Source organism: Torulaspora delbrueckii, chromosome 4, assembly GCF_000243375.1.
Source record: "Torulaspora delbrueckii CBS 1146 chromosome 4, complete genome".
Taxonomy (NCBI): domain Eukaryota; kingdom Fungi; phylum Ascomycota; class Saccharomycetes; order Saccharomycetales; family Saccharomycetaceae; genus Torulaspora; species Torulaspora delbrueckii.
In genome coordinates, this window is record NC_016504.1 from 758,924 (window position 1) to 771,900 (window position 12,977).

At 41.0% G+C, this 12,977-nt stretch overlaps 9 protein-coding genes across 9 annotated transcripts; 4 read left to right on the forward strand and 5 right to left on the reverse strand.

Annotated features, from left to right (window-relative positions):
* Nucleotides 1–43: 43 nt before the first annotated feature.
* Nucleotides 44–754, reverse strand: NHP10 (Nhp10p; the record flags this gene model as incomplete). The annotated part of the gene is made up of 1 exon (XM_003681159.1): nt 44–754. The coding sequence occupies one exon, from the start codon at nt 752–754 to the stop codon at nt 44–46; it is 711 nt and encodes a 236-aa protein (XP_003681207.1).
* A 362-nt stretch (nt 755–1,116) lies between these two features.
* On the forward strand, nt 1,117–2,433 carry RMD1 (Rmd1p; the record flags this gene model as incomplete). The annotated part of the gene is made up of 1 exon (XM_003681160.1): nt 1,117–2,433. The coding sequence occupies one exon, from the start codon at nt 1,117–1,119 to the stop codon at nt 2,431–2,433; it is 1,317 nt and encodes a 438-aa protein (XP_003681208.1).
* Nucleotides 2,434–2,602: 169 nt separating this feature from the next.
* On the reverse strand, nt 2,603–3,001 carry HTA2 (histone H2A; the record flags this gene model as incomplete). The annotated part of the gene is made up of 1 exon (XM_003681161.1): nt 2,603–3,001. One exon carries the CDS (start codon nt 2,999–3,001, stop codon nt 2,603–2,605), a length of 399 nt encoding a protein of 132 aa, XP_003681209.1.
* A 498-nt stretch (nt 3,002–3,499) lies between these two features.
* HTB2 (histone H2B) lies at nt 3,500–3,898 on the forward strand (the record flags this gene model as incomplete). The annotated part of the gene is made up of 1 exon (XM_003681162.1): nt 3,500–3,898. One exon carries the CDS (start codon nt 3,500–3,502, stop codon nt 3,896–3,898), a length of 399 nt encoding a protein of 132 aa, XP_003681210.1.
* A 267-nt stretch (nt 3,899–4,165) lies between these two features.
* On the reverse strand, nt 4,166–4,486 carry ECM15 (Ecm15p; the record flags this gene model as incomplete). Its single annotated transcript, XM_003681163.1, has 1 exon — nt 4,166–4,486. The coding sequence occupies one exon, from the start codon at nt 4,484–4,486 to the stop codon at nt 4,166–4,168; it is 321 nt and encodes a 106-aa protein (XP_003681211.1).
* Nucleotides 4,487–6,444: 1,958 nt separating this feature from the next.
* Nucleotides 6,445–8,868, reverse strand: TDEL0D04170 (alpha,alpha-trehalase; the record flags this gene model as incomplete). Its single annotated transcript, XM_003681164.1, has 1 exon — nt 6,445–8,868. One exon carries the CDS (start codon nt 8,866–8,868, stop codon nt 6,445–6,447), a length of 2,424 nt encoding a protein of 807 aa, XP_003681212.1.
* Nucleotides 8,869–9,673: 805 nt separating this feature from the next.
* YRB1 (Ran GTPase-binding protein YRB1) lies at nt 9,674–10,297 on the forward strand (the record flags this gene model as incomplete). The annotated part of the gene is made up of 1 exon (XM_003681165.1): nt 9,674–10,297. The coding sequence occupies one exon, from the start codon at nt 9,674–9,676 to the stop codon at nt 10,295–10,297; it is 624 nt and encodes a 207-aa protein (XP_003681213.1).
* Nucleotides 10,298–10,403: 106 nt separating this feature from the next.
* On the reverse strand, nt 10,404–11,258 carry RER2 (ditrans,polycis-polyprenyl diphosphate synthase; the record flags this gene model as incomplete). The annotated part of the gene is made up of 1 exon (XM_003681166.1): nt 10,404–11,258. The coding sequence occupies one exon, from the start codon at nt 11,256–11,258 to the stop codon at nt 10,404–10,406; it is 855 nt and encodes a 284-aa protein (XP_003681214.1).
* Nucleotides 11,259–11,527: 269 nt separating this feature from the next.
* On the forward strand, nt 11,528–12,937 carry COQ1 (trans-hexaprenyltranstransferase; the record flags this gene model as incomplete). Its single annotated transcript, XM_003681167.1, has 1 exon — nt 11,528–12,937. The coding sequence occupies one exon, from the start codon at nt 11,528–11,530 to the stop codon at nt 12,935–12,937; it is 1,410 nt and encodes a 469-aa protein (XP_003681215.1).
* Nucleotides 12,938–12,977: the final 40 nt, after the last annotated feature.

Here is a 12,977-nt window from a genome sequence, read left to right on the forward strand (position 1 = left end):
AAATGTAAAGGAGCTTCCTCTGTATAACACAGCTAGTTATGCGCTAAACCTCACTAGTGGGCACATCGGCTATGTCATCTTCATCGTCGTCCTCCTCTTCTTCATCATCTCCATGCTGAGTCATTTGAGACTCCGGCTTAGGTTCAGTCTCTTCTTCATCTTCCTCTTCCTCATCTTCTTCGTCTTCTTCTTCCTCGTCCTCATTGTGAGGTTTTCTTTCTCGAGCTACAAGCGATTCATCAACTTCTTCTTCATCGTCATTGTTCCGGTCTACTTTCATTGCATATAACTCCATCTCTCTCTGATACCTTAGTCGATCTTGATTATAGAGGCCATAGTACGGTTTCCTGTCATTTTCGTTCAAAGACTTCCAGGCTTCAGTTAAGTCTCTCGAAACATCCTGAGAGCCATTTTCTCTCATCTTCTCCTTATTCATCTCACAGAATAGTAGGTACGCATTGGTTGGTCTCTTGGGCATGTTAGGATCTCTATCCTTAGCTTTTCGTCTCTTGCTCTTTGGTTTCTTTAATGGCTTTGTCATAAGTTCATCTTTGAAAGATTCTAACGTGGGTAAAGGGTTTTCATAGCGCAGCTCTGGATCAAGTTCAACTCTCGACTCCAGCCTCTCGAGGAGAACGCTGTACTCTAATTTCAATCTCTTCACGGAGAGCCTCGTTCTTTGAATAGCCAGAGCCAATACCTCATTGCCCTCTTTCAAGTCTTCTACCTTACGTTTCAGCTCACTATCTGACATCTTGTATCAACTATAAGTATCAGCCTTTTTGAATGGAGAATATCGCCGTTCAGCTCTCGTCCAATTCTTGGTGATTCTTTAAATGACAATGCAAAATGAGAAGCTTTACAGTTCTTGAACACCCAACGCAATTCACTCGTCTTTCTGCTCTAGTGCCTTCTCCTTCATGTGCTATTATTCACACACCACTTGTCTCTCTATTTTTCTATTCTTTCAAGCGGGCCCTTTTTGCAAGCAAATGGGTAACATTTTATATCCAAGACATCGACAGCTAGTAAGGTTGGAAAAATTCCATGAAGAGGCTTGCAAGAGATAGGGACTTGCAATTATTACTAAAAGTTACATACTTCAACATATAAAAGATGTCTACGATATCCGGTAATGAGGAACAGCAGCCTCTGCTAAATCAAGAAGTACCTACAAAATCAAATAGCGATGCCTCTGAAAGGTATACGCCCAAGCCTGGTTCAGTCTCATCGGGCAGCCAGAGGATAAGCGATAACACGCCGTCAGAGATCAAAAATAAATCGAATGGGAAACCAAAGAATATGAATCCTCCAGCACCGGGAAAGCAAATGCGTGCAGGTGCACAGAGAACATCACGTACTGCTCAGAAATTGAAACTTTTACCAGAAGAACCATTTCAAAGAGATGAGGAAATGCAAGAGCTTCGTGATCGTGACGTCTATTCCCAGGTGAGTAGAATCACAGACAAGCCTGCTAGAAGAGATGCTGAGAAGTTGGGTAAAGGTCATCGACATTTACTGCCAAGGGCCACGGCATATTGTACTGCAAGTAGTTACCACATGAAAGAATTAATAAAGTGGTTGAAAGATTGCAGAAAGATACATCATACACATCCAAAACTGTTTGATGAATGCCTGTATACGCCGTTCATGTACAATGATTGGAGAGGGGACAAAAGATTTGAGCATGAAGATGTAATACGATTGGATGATGAAGGTGGTGAAATCAATGTGAGTGATAAGCAACCTGAGCTGTATATTTTCGAGTACGGAGTCATAGTATTGTGGGGTTTCACAGAGCGTGAAGAGAAGGCTTTCCTCAATGATTTGGAGAGGTTTGAAAAAGAGAAGCTCGCTGAAGAAGACGTTCAGGTGGAGGAATTCAATTACTATGTCACTCAGAGTTACCAACCAAGAATCTATAACGATTTCATCACACTTAGGGACGGATCGAATTATATGATTAAACTATCGATATCGCATGCAATTGCACAGAGTGTCAAGATATCATTGTTTGAAGAGCTGGTGGATAATACCATTGAAGACACACAGGATATACCGCAAGAAATTGCCTGTAGCGGTAAAGTTTCGATGAGTAAAGAAGATATAATGAAAAGTATCGGCGAACTTTTCATTTTAAGAATTAATATCAATTTGCATGGATCTGTTCTTGATTCACCGGAGATCATGTGGTCTGAGCCTCAGCTTGAACCCATATATCATGCCACAAGAGGTTATTTAGAAATCAATCAGCGTGTGGCGTTACTGAATCAAAGGTTAGAGGTCATTTCTGATCTTTTGCAAATGTTGAAAGAACAATTGGGGCATTCTCATGAGGAGTATTTGGAGTTCATCGTTATCTTATTGGTTGGAATGGAAGTATTGATTGCTGTTGTAAATATCGCTGTGGACATGTGGGCAAACAGTAGCTAAAACCGATCATAATGTTACATTGCTGTTATATAAGCGTAATTACAACAATACGATAAATGATAATCAATAATAAATTACACTCAAACAAAGATATGGAAAAATCTCCGTGTCAAAACCTATACATCCTATTCCCATGGAAACATCATTAACAAGTTTCCTTCCAATGCTCTTATAATTCTTGAGAAGCTGCACCTGGCTTGGCTGACTTCTTTGGCAACAAGTTTTGGTGAATATTTGGCAAGACACCACCTTGAGCAATGGTAACATTACCCAACAACTTGTTCAGTTCGTCATCATTTCTGATAGCCAATTGCAAATGTCTTGGAATAATTCTAGTCTTCTTGTTGTCTCTAGCGGCGTTACCTGCCAATTCTAGAATTTCAGCGGCTAAATATTCCAAAACAGCAGTCATGTAAACTGGAGCACCAGAACCAACTCTTTGAGCATAGTTACCTTTTCTTAGCAATCTATGCACTCTACCGACTGGGAAAGTTAGACCAGCCTTAGCGGATCTAGATTGAGAAGCCTTAGCAGCAGAACCTGCCTTACCACCTTTACCACCTGACATTGTTATGATTCGTTATATGTGTAGTTATTTCTATAAGCGTCGCGTAAAAATAGATGAAACAATCTACGAGCAAAAACTTTCAAATAGTATCACCTTTTTATAAATTTCAGACAAGATTTGCAACATCTTGCAAATGAGCTACAAGCTGATTATTCCTTTCACAATTAGCTGGCTCTTCGACTGTCCGCCAGCCAATTTTTCGCGCCGTTCTATCGCTTTCGCAACTTATTGATGAAAAATAGTGCGAAAAACTTGGAACGTTCAAAATTCTCAAATAAATTGCAGTTCTCACAATTTCTCACCTGTTCCATAAATTTCGCGCAAGTATGTAATTTTTTGATGGGCGGCTTGATCGCGACGCGTTTCGGGGCGGCGTATAAAAGGGAAAGCAGTTTGAACCACCCCGTCGATCCCGGTGTTTCTTATACTTTCCACTTATTTGAAGATCGTTTGTTCAAAGGAAAAACCTCAATAAACGTACACACAAATCGTCAATAGATGTCTGCCAAAGCCGAAAAGAAGCCAGCCTCCAAGGCACCAGCTGAGAAGAAACCAGCTGCCAAGAAGACCGCTCCAGGTGTTGATTCTAAGAAGAGAACTAAGGTTAGAAAGGAAACTTACTCTTCTTACATTTACAAAGTTTTGAAACAAACTCATCCAGATACTGGTATCTCTCAAAAGTCGATGTCTATCTTGAACTCTTTTGTGAACGATATCTTTGAAAGAATCGCCACCGAGGCTTCTAAATTGGCTGCCTACAACAAGAAATCTACAATCTCTGCTAGAGAAATCCAAACTGCCGTTAGATTGATTCTACCCGGTGAGCTGGCCAAGCATGCAGTCTCAGAAGGTACTAGAGCTGTCACCAAGTACTCTTCTGCAGCTTCTCAGGCTTAAGGGAAATCAGCAGGTTGTTTTATAACGGTTTAGAAACACTTTTACGGCGGGATTGTTAATTATCATTATTTGTTATCTGCTTTCGTATCCTCTTGATTCGAAAGTGGTGCTTTTGAAATATTGTATTTTTAGGGCATTGCAGCTTACGGGGTTATATATATATATATATATGTCAATACTACGAGAGATTTGGCATCTATGTGGAGATATATCTTCATATATTGCAAAGAATTGAAACGAATTAAATTGAAGGACTATAAAGAGTGATTACTTGCTCTCTTCAAGCTTCCTGAGGACAGTGTCAACTTTCTCCTGAGCGGTTTGGTGTTTGTCAGTTCTTGTACCGACTCTCATTGAGGACTGAATTCTGACGTAACCGTTTTCGTGAGCGAACTCATGAATCTCTCCTAGTAATTTGAAGACATCATCCCATGGTCCTTCAATTGTAGTCCCCGCGCTATGTAAAGTGCTCTTTAAGGGGCTTTCACGAATCTTCTTCTCCACTAAAGTAACAAAGTCGGACACACTGGCTGAGCCTGATCCAATTGGGACCATGCAAACATCAACTAAAGTATAAAGCTTTGGCATCTGGAGTCTAAGCTTTGAGTTCACTAATATGTAAGTTTATAAGCTTGTAAGAATAAAAGGTTCCCTTCAATAAATAAAGCGATGCCAAATACGGTCTCGTAAGTCGTGAGAGGCTTCAGTCGCCCGCGCGCTGAGGGAACAATAAACTACAGATTATATATCTGATGTCTGATCCTGAAAATAACTCCCTAGGGCTTTATTGAAATTGATATTGAATTGATGTTGGATTGGAAGAATTACCCTAAGCCTAAGTGTGATCAACCTATGCCCACATTGATCCTGCTAGGTCTGTGATTCTCCTGCCACAGTATTTTCGCTACTTAATGCTATGTAGAACACTGTATTTCGAAATCTCTTATCTCAAATCAAACAAGTCAAATTTAAAATGTTAACACTCATCATTACGAATGTTTTTCACTTTTAACATTGGCTCGCTGACGACAAGACACTCAGCCCAGCTAAACATTAAAAAAAAAAAAGCCTTTAAGAGGAACAAGACTTTAACCTATCAATGTCAGAATCCAATATACCTATTTTTGCAAGTAATGAGAAAACAGAGTTAATGAAGACTACTCAAGAAAGGAAAACTATATCGTTTTTTATTTGACGATTCTGTAATTTCAAATCCTCTTATGTAACTCTCGCCAATTATACAGAAAAAACAATCAAGCTCCCAAGAGAGTGCAAATAATCTCAAATTTAATGTTTGAAGCTCCTCAATCGCTATTGTGGGCCAGTTCGATTTGCCTCCGTATTTTTTTTCCATGATATGCCAATCAAGGAATAATCTACTTGGATACTGAATTCACAAATCGAAAAGTAGACTTGAAGATTGAAATGCAGCATCAAAACTTTCAGCAAAAATACACCGCACAGTGTCGTTGCTCTCTGGATATACATGGTCATATATGGTCACTTCCTAAATTTTACTTGGCCTCAGTTGATTGACCTGTTCCTTTGTGACTATTGAGATGAGGAAATAAAATCAATGCTATTGACCTGTGTAAACTCCCATCGAGTAAACTCAGCAATAATACAAGTATGACAACAGTAATGGCCTAATGGTGTGAACTTTTCTTAACGTTAGATGGCACAAGTCGATCACCGCGGAGATTGCCCATTGATTCGTAATTTTGGTAAGGCATGAGGTCGATTCCTACCACGACGAGATATATTTCGAAACAATGTAGCGATAGTATTAGCAATGGTATCAAGAACAAATTGGAAGTCGTTGCTGCAGAATTCGCTCTGACGCTTTCCCCTATCCATCAGTATTATTGGTATCGTCATGATCATGATATGGAATATGCAATTACTATGCTCCGCAATGCTACCTACGCCGGCGTTATATCAGCCTTCTGTATGAATGAAAGCCTTTCAGTTCGCCATACAAGATCCTTTGTAACGTATATCATAATAGCTAACATTGTTAACTTCTCAATTAGCCGCTGACAAGTTTTACATTAGCGATTTAATTCAGTTCAATTCCGTCCACTAGGTGCCATAAATAAGGATATATATCTTTCAACCGTACATTCATTATTTCTGGTAATGGTAGCACAGTAGCGCAGCGCTGCTAAATGCAGGCATCGGTACAGATTCTAACAATGCAGTACATATTCAGGTGACACTAAAAGCATATTTTAGTTAACTTTATATTATTTGATTAATATTTAAAAAAACTGAGCAGTATCTCCTATCTTTTTTTTGTATAAACTTTGTTACAAAAATATATATCATGTTGACTACCAATTTATACTTATATGTGTTCCGAACAAGAAAAATAGTTTTACTTTTCGGATTCAGCCTCCCCGAAAAGACTTTCCATGATATTAGTTCAAGACAAATGCTTAATGAATGTGAAGACATTGAACAGATCAAGTAACGAGATATTGTAGTAACAAAAAATTGCTTAAATTACTTAAATCGATGAATGCGCGATAATGGGTAAGAGCTAACTAAAGACTATAGAGCTGTCTTTCTGATGGTTTTAAACTTTTGAAGAAGGGAACAGGTGGAATGCAGGCCCCCAAAGCTCTTCTAGCGTGATTGTTCATATACTTTAAGCCCAGAACGTAACTAGCGTTAACCCACCCAAAACCTTCCTTAGCAACACCTTTGAAATCAGCCCCTTGGTTACCATATTCAGCATCGACTCTATGAGGATCGGTACCTCTTGTGGCATCGTATTTCTCTACAACTATCCCGTTGTAATCGACAAATGCCTTCGTCATGATGTACAACCACCTGTAAGCCAGCCTAGTGGCCACGCCTACGTATCCATATTCACAAAGGCCTTGCCATGCAAGAATTTGATGTGGTGCCCATCCATAAGGGTAATCCCACTGTCTAGATGGTCTCTGAATCGAAATAGGTCCTCTTGATCCCTCTGTGCATGCAACGATACCTCCTAGAACTTCAAGAGGAGGTAAGGCCTTTTCCACCATGTCCCTTGCCTGCTCTTGAGTGGCCACACCAGCCCAAAGGGCCCAAAATGTCGTTGCCGACTCATACGAAGTTCGCTGTTTCGTTTTGACATTGTAATCAAAAAAGAAACCGGTCTTCTCATCCCACATGTACTTATTTATTTGCTGCTTCCTCTTTTCAGCCAAATCTCTCCAATGTTGAGAGTTGGTTACGAGAAGGTCATGAGGATCATGGAAGTCGTCGTCAAAAAACTCTTCAATGACATCAGCGATATCCAACTCGTACTTGTATAGGAGAGAGTTGAGGTCGATCGTGGCAAGGTAAGCGCAAACACCTTCAAATCTATAAGTTGTGTCATGGCCTGATTCTCTAACACCACGATCATGTAAGAAGAATTCGTCTAATGCCGGCTCCTTGATCTCTCCGTCATTATATTTCTTAACGAACTCTTCCCGGGTCAGGCTATATTTTTCCATGTAACTCAATAGGATAGAATCAAAATGGTCAGCCTCAGTCTCAGGTGGGACACCTAAACCATTTGGGTGATAACATGAGAGACCGGTTTCCGGATCTAGTCTAGGGTGTGCCATCCAAACAGTCTTGTACTCCTTAATAGCTGCTATGAATGCTCTCTTTACAAGGTCAACAGCGCTAGGGTTACTCTTACCACCAGTCTTATTATACACTTGTAATGCCATATCTGTGAGGAAAGGAGGTTGAGATCTGCACAGGTAATAACTCCTGTTGGCGTTCAAAATTTTCCCATAATGTTCGATCTCGAAAATAAAATGCTCGACCATACCTCTAGCGACATCAGCCTTATTATTTTCGAGTAATCCTAATGCCATCATGTAAGAATCCCAACCATACAACTCATTAAACCTACCACCAGGGACAGCGTAAGGGTAGCCGATCAAAGTCTTCTCACCGGTGGAAGGATCGAAGTGCTCTTCCATAGCCAGCGCCAATAGACCGGGTGTGTCATTAATGGATTTGACATATTCTGGGGTAATATCCTGTGGAAGATATTCGACTTCTAGATTTAGGGAAGGGTGCATTTGAGAAGCCTGAATATAAAACTCATATTGATCAGCGCAGTTGTACGGAACGTAGATTCTTGGATTTTGTGCACCTGGTGTGTCAATCTTAGTATCCTTTGCTATTTCACCGATATTGTTTAAATCAATTCTTCTTGTCAAGTTGGTCCAAAATTGATTGGCAATCAATCTCTCTAATCTGCTAACAGGATTTTCATTGATTCTCGCTTCGTCCAATATAATTTGGTGCCTTCTAAAACTTTTAGCAATAGTCAATTCTTGCAAAAGGTTAGACAACATGTAAGTGCCTCTGACGTTGACATATTTGTAACCGTTCGAGTTCGCAGTACCGATCTTGATGACTTTGGGTCCCGTATCCTCAATAGTAATTTGGAAATTACTGTCAGTATCCTCACTCTTCAATAAATCATCCAAAGTTTTATCTACATCTTCAATAAAGAAACGACGATTACCTTTACTACTCAAGTAACTGTCATCTTCTGACCCACGTCTTTGCAAATGATAGTTAGCCTGACTACCCTTTTTGTAATCGGATGCATTGCCAAACACACTCATAGTTCTAGTTCTATTAAGTGTATGATTAACCTTCTGCTTTCTTGGATCTGTAGATGGACCATAGTATATTTCTGCATCGGAAAAGGGATCAGAGAAGTCCTTTAAGGAGGACATTCTTCTGGGACGTTGATTAATGTCAAGGTCACTTTTTGGACCATCAACCGATGCACGAGAACCTTGAGAAGGAGTTCTACTGCGACGGTAGCTTTTTTTGAAAGGAACTGCAAATCCATCCACTGGCTCTAGCGGAGAAGTCTGGGAAGGAGTTCTGAGATGACCTGACCTTGGAGGTGATGTAAAATCAAGCGCAGATCCTTGAGATCCTCTAGGTGAACGACTCATAGCCAAAGGAGGATCCGTTGGTGAAGTTTGAGACGAGGTTCTTCTGTGACGAACACCCCTTGAGTTCAGGGGTCCTGTGTCAGTTGGACTGGTTAGCGCATTGGTATTTAGATCGACCATATTCGATATCACTATGAAATCAAACTGCTGGCCCGATCGAATGTCTATTAAATCTTAAGATGAGTGGCAACTCCTTTTCCTATAAAGTATCAAGCTTTTATCAACTCTACCATCCTTAATTGACGATCCGCCGAAAAACGTGAAATAATAACGGGAAAAGAAAGGCCCGTTTAAAGTCGTAGAGCAAGCAATCAAGTATAAAGCAATTTTCTAAAGAAACGACAAGAACGAATCGAACAAATGCCCGAACGAATGGGTAGAGCACGTCGTAAGCTAGATGCGACCAAGGACGCATATAGCCCAGATAAAAGACCAAGTCTCAAATTTTCTTACGGTTTCGACGTCAATACCGTAGTCGAGGAATGATACGACCACAAGCTTGGTTATCAACGATGAATCATTCTTGAATTGTAGTTGTTACCATGAGGGGTTTTTTTATGAGTGTATATTTTCGAGTGCCAAAAGTTGAAACAATTTTTTTAGCGCGCGTCGTCTCGCGCCGTCGGTAGGGAGGGTAATGGTCCCTCGCACGTAAAAAGCGACTCAAGTGCAGAATGGGAAAATTTCGAAATTAGCCTAGAGACAAAGAATCAACACAGTAATGAAGTTCAGTTCACGACAGGATGTAAGTTGAAGAGATCCAGTTAACTAGTTTTCAAAGGATTATATATCGCATAAAGTCACGATGTCTGAAACTACTGAGACCAAGCACAATGTGGAGGCTTCCAAAGAGGTAGAAAGCGCACCAAAGCCTCCAACTTCGTCTGTGTTCTCCATGTTTGGTGGCAAGAAAAATGAAGAGACCGCTAAGAAGGAAGGAGAAAGTGAGTCCAAGGAAGAGAAGGTCGAGAAGAAGAACGAAGATGATGAATCTCCAGAGTCTCCAGATGTTCATTTCGAACCAATTGTTCATTTGGAAAAAGTCGATGTCAAGACCATGGAAGAGGATGAAGAAGTACTACACAAAGTTAGAGCCAAGTTGTTCAGATTTGACGCTGATGCTAAGGAATGGAAGGAGAGAGGTACAGGTGATGTCAAATTTTTGAAGAATAAGTCCAGCGGTAAAGTTAGACTCTTGATGAGAAGAGATAAGACTCTAAAGGTCTGTGCAAACCACATCATCGCACCTGATTACGTCTTGAAGCCAAACGTAGGCTCCGATAGATCATGGGTGTACGCTTGTACTGCTGATGTTTCCGAAGGTGAGCCTGAAGCTTTCACCTTTGCCATTAGATTCGGCTCCAAGGAAAATGCTGATAAATTCAAGGAAGAGTTTGAAAAGGCTCAACAGTTGAATAAGAAGGATTAAACACTAGATGACCGAGTGAATAAAAAATTTCATTTAAAACTAATAAACTTGTTATTTTTACAGAGATGCATGTTGTCCACAGTGTAATTGCGGATCACTTTTCATACTACAGTGTTTTCTTGATATATAGATCATCTTGATTCTCTAAAACTCCATCGTCATCCTCCAATTCATTCTCTTTATCGGAAAACGTTTTCCTAAAGGCAAATTTTAACAATGCCCATGCCATCTTCATAGGACCAAATTCAGGCCAAAGACAGTCAAATAACTCGATTACTACGCCTCTCTCACTAACTTGCCATAGTAAAAAGTCACTTAAACGAGTGACACCGCTTGTCCGTATGAGTAAATCCAGTGGTGGATCATCGCCAGTATAAAGACTTCTTTCGATAGAGGCCTCATTTATCTCACCGCTTTTCTTTCCGCCTGCTATCACATCTTTTATCGAATGCAGCATCTCTTCCCTGCTAGTGTAAGGGAAACAGATATTGAGTGTTGCCCTTGTATTACTTTTTGTCAGCTCCGTGGTAGCCACAATATCATCATAAACACTCTTATGAAGTCTTGAAACGTCTCCAATAACTCTAATTCGTACTCCATATTTTTCAGCAATCTCACCATGTTGTGTAATTTGACGAATCTTCTCACGAGCCAACCTCATGAGATGATCCACTTCAGAAGGGGTCCTCCTAAAGTTTTCTATCGAAAATGCAAACACTGTCGCTGTATCCACACCTGCTTCATAACAGAGCTCTAAAACTTGACTTAAACTTGAGAACCCAGCTTCGTGTCCCTCTTTGATCTCGATTTCATTCTTTCGAGCATATCTCCTGTTACCATCCATGACAAACCCAATATGCTTGGGGACACAGTTGGATGATTTAATCGTACGGGAAAAGAGGTTTTTCACCCATTCTAATGCAACTGAGTATCCTGGGATCGTGCTACCTCCGTCCATCATTCCAAAGGCTAACAATTTGCCAAGAATGACACTCTAGCGCAATGCTAAACTACAATTGATCCTGATGGTAGTTTTCAGGAAGCAAATTGCAACCACTATTGCCAATCTTTTTACCTTTTCATTATTTTCAGTTGTCGTTCAAATCTGCTGGCATTTAGCAAGCTTCGTTTTCTGCAGTACCGAAGGGGCAAGCTAAATTTCAACAACTCTTCGAACTAATAACACGCCAGAGAGAAGAGAATTGAGACAGATCCCCGCTCAAAAAGGATATGCTGAAGCGCCTCATCACTGGCAGGCATCATGCTGGTCAGTTCCATCGCCATAAGTCGTCATTCGCAGCTGCATTGGCGGCTGCCAGTAGGCTCGTTACACCAAAGATCATGTTGAGCAATCCAGTTTCTCTGGTGTCGAATGAGATGAATACTCTAGCAAAGAATATAATGGCATTGATAGGATCTGGGCACCCAACCCTCAATAGAGTCACCAGCTACTATTTCGAGGCTGAAGGTAAGAAAGTTCGGCCGCTACTGGTGCTACTACTTTCGCGAGCGTTGGCAGAGATCCCGCTTGAACGAAGAGATCATTTGAAATTGGACTCTGAGGACGTCCCCGAAGACCCAGTTTACTCTAAGCCGCCTCACATGCTATTGCTGGAGCAACCTGTTCGCAGTTTCTCTCCCTTGCACGTTCTGCATGGTATTAAGCCCTTGAATCCATTGACAAAAGGTCCAGAACCACTGCCTCAGGCAACTTTTGATCATGAAAGAGGCATTCTACCAAAACAAAGAAGGCTAGCAGAGATTGTTGAAATGATTCACACGGCTTCTTTGTTACACGACGATGTCATTGACTACTCAGATACCAGAAGAGGCAGACCAAGCGGCAATGTAGCTTTCACAAATAAGATGGCTGTGCTTGGTGGTGATTTTCTACTTGGTAGGGCAACAGTGTCGATCTCAAGATTAAGAAACCCTGAAGTTGTTGAGCTGATGTCCAATAGTATTGCCAACCTTGTCGAAGGTGAGTTTATGCAATTGAAGAATACTGCAGTCGACAACGATTTAACAACAATCCAGCATGGAACAAAGGAAATTCCCCCAGTGTCAGGCAAGCTGGACAATAAAATACACGACTATCATGTACCAACGGATCAAGTACAGAATGTTTCTCACGATCAATTGATTGAAACAGCCTTCGAGTACTACTTGCACAAGACTTACTTGAAGACAGCTGCACTAATTTCCAAGTCAAGTCGGGCTGCGGCTATCTTGTCTGGGGCAGACAAAAGCGTTGTCGATCAATGTTACGACTTTGGTAAGAACCTTGGTGTTTGTTTTCAACTCGTTGATGATATGCTGGATTTCACGGTTGCCGCAAAAGACTTGGGTAAACCCGCCGGAGCAGATCTGGAACTAGGGATTGCGACCGCTCCAGTTCTATACGCTTGGAAGGAAGATCCATCACTCGGGCCTCTCATCCAACGTAACTTCTCGCAATCAGGTGATGTGGAAAGGACCGCTGCAGCAGTAGCAAAGTTTGATGGAGTCAAAAGAACCAAAGAACTCGCAGTACAGTACAGAGACAAGGCGTTGCAAAACTTACGTAATGCGCTACCAGATTCAGATGCTCGCTCGGCGTTAGAGTTCCTGACCAACAGCATTTTAACGAGACGGAAATAGCGGATGAGCTAAGAACTTTGATAGATCTTTGTTAATCAAA